Here is a 5,804-nt window from a genome sequence, read left to right as displayed (position 1 = left end):
GCGATCTGAACACCGACCGTAATACGAAGATAGTACAAAACGATAAAATTAATTTCGCAAGATAGATGTTGAATATAACAGTAAGTAGCTCAATATCACACACGCGCAAATAGCATACCTGCCCATATAAGGAGTTCTCGACAGTACTTGCGAACCTGGGCAGCCCCAAGCGTGTTCCAAAGCGTTAAGGCAGATGGGATGGATAAAGCTGCGCTATAATCAGACGTTCCTATCGAATGTGGCATTGGTGGTAGGACGATTTGAATATATATATCGATGTAGAGAGCTATACTATGTCACTGTCACGTCTGTATTAAATACTGGATTCTGACCGAAAGGCTCCTATACAATGCTGGCCACATGTATGTTACCTGGACCACCATAGTGTGTACGTGATGAATATGGAGAGTATATGGTGAAGAATACACTGGTCTCCAAAACGCAAACAGCGCTTCATACCCTGATAGTGACCACACTCCCAAAGCAAGCAGCGCTCAATACCCAGACAGTGTGTCTATGCACATCTTTAGACTGAGTGGATGTGAATAACAAAGGCGTACAGATGGCACGCTAAGCAATACAATGTGAACACGACAAGTGTAGATGCGAATTTTTAGGTGCACGTGTTCGAATAAGAACTGTAAGTACTTGCCAACTTTCACGAGTGACAATGACACAAAGGCTGGGATGCTTGCCCAGCAATATAAGTTAGGGGGTACATAAACTCTCTAGGGACGAATGTGGCCCAATTTACGGTCGCGCTCAAACAGTTTATAGCGAAGCTCTAAAATAAGTGACAACTACTGATAAGATAGTCATATACAAGCAAAGCAAAACAAAACAAAACATTCGCCTCCAGCCTTGTTGACCCGGCCCACCCAAATTAGTACGTCAAGCTTCAATTCACCTCTGGATGGGGCCATACGTACACAAACACGATCTAGCAATTCACAAATAGCACCCAAGCCTATAAATAGATTCTATAAATAACCACACAGTCCTTACCCTGCCACATGAACTCGCTCACAAACCCCTTGCCCCACCCGTGCGATATAATGACCGGTCGAAGCCATTTTTGGACCTCTGCTGTGGCCCGGACAAAGCCTATGCCTTTCGGACAAGTGAACCATTTGTGGCAGTTCGATATATACACATCTGCACCCAGCGATCTCAGGTTCAGGTCAAATTGCCCTAAACCGTGCGCACCGTCGACTACCACCAGGCACCCCCTAGGCAAAGTGTAGTGGCAGAAAGAAAATGCGTTACTTACGCTTTGTGGAACATCTTATTGGTTTGTACTGAATTGGATGCACTCGATTTTATTTTCAGAGACTCACCCAAGAACGACCCAGTAATTAAGTGTCAAGTAAATGTCAATAATCATCTATAACCACGGACCTAAGAAAACAATCAGGACCATCCATCCAAATGTATTCAAACGTCATCTGCTATCATCTAAGGCAATTCAATGGTAATACTCGGGATCTTGATATTACAACTCACCTCCTGTGGCACAGATCCGTTAATTCCTGGATTGGCAGAATAATGGCTGCAATGTAATGTTTGCACGCAGGGTTTAGGGTTTAGGGTTGTTTGTTAGTAGGATCAGAGTTTCTTGTAGGCAATAGGACACTGGCGCATTTAAAGAACCGTTCAATTGTGCGGACATGTGTGTGTGCGCGTATATCCATGCACATATGTACACACTTCTTTGCACTTTCTATAGGTACTGTCAACAGAAGACGTACTGCTGTCCTTCGCGATGGGGTTAAGTTTAGCACACATGGTGTCATAGACTTGTGTGCACCTCCAAGGCTTAATGACTCAGCGTCGTATATACCACACTTTGTCGTATATACAAAACGAATCTCTGAGATATTAGCGGTAGAAATCAAAACCAAAAAAGAAGACTCAGAAGTCGTAAATACCAGGCAATGTTGCAAATAAACAACTCACCCGTGTTGCTGGTCACGTGATCAAACACAGCCACCTTTGCATTGACGGGCAACTCTCGCTCAACCAACGCCACAAACTATACATTGATCAGAAACACGGATAAATGGTACGTTGTCAGTCAGTATTGGAGTGAGTGTCTGTGGACTTAGGGTTTTAGGGTTTTTGGGTTGTAGGGGGTTAAAATCCTAGAACCCTTGTGGTTAAACATATAGCTGTATATAAGTTGTACTTTTGAACCGGCGGGCTTCTACACCAATGAGGTCATCGCGAATACGAGAACATATCCCTTTGATTGGAGGTGCATCCATGAACCAGTCGCAATGAGTATTTTTGGTAGGCGGAGATGCTGTAGGCCAACTCCATACGCGTTCAAATGGTCAGTGCAACTTAACTGGTGGATATTAATAGATCAACCAGGATATGCGATCATTGGAGCAATGTGTCTGGGCATGAGGTAATGAGGTATGCGTGTATCAGTACATGAGCTGAGTGCGCCTGAGTTGGGTTTGGATGTACGAGCACACCAAGTACGCCCACAACAGTGTACATACAATATATATATTCGGCCTATCTAAGCAGAAGTACACGTGATTGGTTCGCTAATATTTGAGCATGCGAGATCCATGCATCCCACACGACCACTTGGAACGTATATAAAGCCATATTACTTGGAACGTATATATACCCATATTACTTGGAACGTATATATGCCCATATTACTTGGAACATATATATACCCATATTACTTGGAACATATATATACCCATATCACTTGGAACGTAAATATACCCATATTACTTGGAACGTAAATATCCCCATATTACTTGGAACGTAAATATCCCCATATTACTTGGAACGTATATATACCCATATTACTTGGAACGTATATATACCCATATTACTTGGAACGTAAATATACCCATATTACTTGGAACGTATATATACCCATATTACTTGGAACGTATATATACCCATATTACTTGGAACGTATATATACCCATATTACTTGGTACGTATATATACCCATATTACTTGGAACGTATATATACCCATATTACTTGGAACGTATATATACCCATATTACTTGGTACGTATATATACCCATATTACTTGGAACGTATATATACCCATATTACTTGGAACATATATATACCCATATTACTTGGAACGTATATACACCCATATTTCTAAGAGTGTGGTAGATATTTGTTCCAATCCGTTGAAGTTTGGGATGCATGTGTGGGCATCAGTGGTGAGGAGACACACGTGCATGGTCCCTTATGTGCAGGTGATGAATTCTATCTGCAGAAACTTCATCCACGCAATAGAAGGTCACCGTATAGTCAGGAAAAAGTTTTCATAAACGTACTAGTGGCGTGCGTTTATCTATCCACACCTATATACAAATATACATACATTTCGCACCCACATACATATATATGTATACAAATCAAACCCTCATACAGATACACATACACTCGCGCATATACGTCCCGCCACACGTACAGGTATGTGCATCTGCAAAACGCCGCCCATTCACACTTACATACATCAATGGTCGATGAGTTATGTGCGAACGTAATTTGCGCTTCACAGTACTCCGCCCCCGTGCGACGACAGGACTCTTTGGCCATTTTTTTAACTGAACCTATCGTTCAACATCGGATAAGGGACGATATGATTGATTAGATATATTTATTAACTGGACTGAGAAAACAGCTATAATACGCTATGATATATATATATACATACATACATACATACATACATATATATATATATATATATATATATATATATATATATATATAATATGCAGACATACATACATTCGTACCTACGTACATACATACGTACATCATACATACAACATGCATACATGCATGCATACAAACACATATACATACATACGTACATACATATATACATACATACATATATTACACATACATATATACATACATATATACATACGTACATACATACATATACTCATACATACACACGTACATAAATACTCAACAACACACACGAACCAGGTGTCACACCCCACTGCGTGTTCTATTTTATGGAAAGGCAGCGTTGCGTACACTTATATCCGGACATTTAGATACAAAATAAAGAAGCACTCACCAACACACTCAAAACCACACACCCACACACCACACACACACACACACACACACACACACACACACACACACGCACACACACACACACACACGCACACACACACACAATATATATATATATATATATATATGTATATATAATATACATGTATATATCACACACTATACCATACGATAGGCTCAGGATAAACAGGGAGTCTTCGGCAGTGAGTGGTATGCGTTGGAAGACGGCGTTGAGCCCAGAAGTGGCGTTTGGTAGCAGACCGAGATCACAGGCATCCGTTCCTGCCGAATGAGTACGCCACAAGAAAAAATCCGACGAATCAGAACGCAGAATCCGACAATCGCAGCAATGTGTTCATAGGACCAACGATGGATATATATTTGTCGCATTCCTATAGCACTGTGCACGTCCATCCACCACTCGTACAAATCGAGACCAGTCTGATCGTATCATGCGAAAGACATAACTGCACATCACACACGAGGCGTGTTGCTAAGCAACCGGCATACCATGCATGTTGCTAAGCATCTCACATGCTTAGACATGCATTCCATGTACATAGGCACTTTGTGTTAAATTATATACTATTAACGAATATTAAAACTGTCAAAGCCGGCAACCATTTAACGTATATTGTTTAGGATTTCTATGCAGATATGCTCCACAATGTAGCACCTCCGTAGAATAACGTATTCAGGTAAGCTCAAGCACACAACCAGGTGAGGACATGTGCAAGTGTGTAGGGGTGTAGTAGCTAACACCGACACACAGGACGCGCCTGCTGATACATATAGAACAGAGATTTGTATCCAATTATGCACACAGACACACACAGACACATACACATACACACAGACACATACACAGACATAGCCACGGCCACAGCCACAGACACAGACACACACAGACACACAAACACACACATATATATATATATAGCAACTACATACCTACGTGTTGTGCGAGTAGTCGGGTGACATGAGCCATTTGCGGGAGAAGCACTCGGTCTATGTAGCGCAACGGTTGACTCTCCTGTGAGTGCGCAGATTAATGCACAAAGTTAAAACAACCCGTGTTCAAAGCGGTGCTGGCAAATTGGAATATCTACTTCGACAGGCGAGGATAGGTAGGTAGGTCTAATATAAGTAGGTAGGTATACGATAGGTAGGTAGGTATACGATAGGTAGGTAGGTCTACGATTGGTAGAGAAGATAGAGGTAGGTCTAAGATAGGTAGGGAGGATAGGTAGGTAGGTCTACGATAGGTAGGTAGGGAGGATAGGTGTAGAAACATGTACCTAAGAGGTTCACATAACACCAGAAGACAAAGTCACAGAATACAACCAACCAACACACAAAAAGACATACACCAAATGAACACAATACTCAGTAAATTAGTGCGTAAGCAGAGGTGCACATCACCAGATATTCATACATACATCAATATATAATATATTTATATTCACGCACGGAAATCGAGGCTGTAGTAGTGGGAACGAGAATGAATACAATACATATACCCACACAAGGGAAACAGACAACACAAGTGCAAAAGCATACTACGAAGCATACAACGCTCCACAGCGAAGAACTATATTACAGGCCAACATAACAGACCATAGACACCAAACAGTCCGATGGAAGGGAGGATATATATATATATATATTTACACACACACACACACACACACACACACACACACACTATATATA

General features: G+C 41.4%; 1 protein-coding gene across 1 annotated transcript in view; it reads right to left on the bottom strand.

The window, feature by feature from the left end:
* Positions 1 to 5,804, bottom strand: part of SARC_09853 (hypothetical protein) — a gene marked incomplete at both ends in the record, with an annotated part of 7,359 nt that overhangs the window by 989 nt on the left and 566 nt on the right. Inside the window, 7 exons of the mRNA XM_014296118.1 lie at positions 1,006 to 1,229; positions 1,504 to 1,549; positions 1,957 to 2,032; positions 3,507 to 3,604; positions 4,257 to 4,373; positions 5,043 to 5,124; positions 5,252 to 5,347. Coding sequence (XP_014151593.1) covers positions 1,006 to 1,229; positions 1,504 to 1,549; positions 1,957 to 2,032; positions 3,507 to 3,604; positions 4,257 to 4,373; positions 5,043 to 5,124; positions 5,252 to 5,347 — 739 coding nt within the window. The remainder of the gene's footprint in view (positions 1 to 1,005; positions 1,230 to 1,503; positions 1,550 to 1,956; positions 2,033 to 3,506; positions 3,605 to 4,256; positions 4,374 to 5,042; positions 5,125 to 5,251; positions 5,348 to 5,804) is intronic.

Source organism: Sphaeroforma arctica, assembly GCF_001186125.1.
Source record: "Sphaeroforma arctica JP610 unplaced genomic scaffold supercont1.1063, whole genome shotgun sequence".
In the NCBI taxonomy this organism is placed as follows: Eukaryota; class Ichthyosporea; order Ichthyophonida; genus Sphaeroforma; species Sphaeroforma arctica.
The sequence above is the reverse complement of the archived record's forward strand: the minus strand, read 5'-3'. Positions and strand labels throughout refer to the sequence as shown.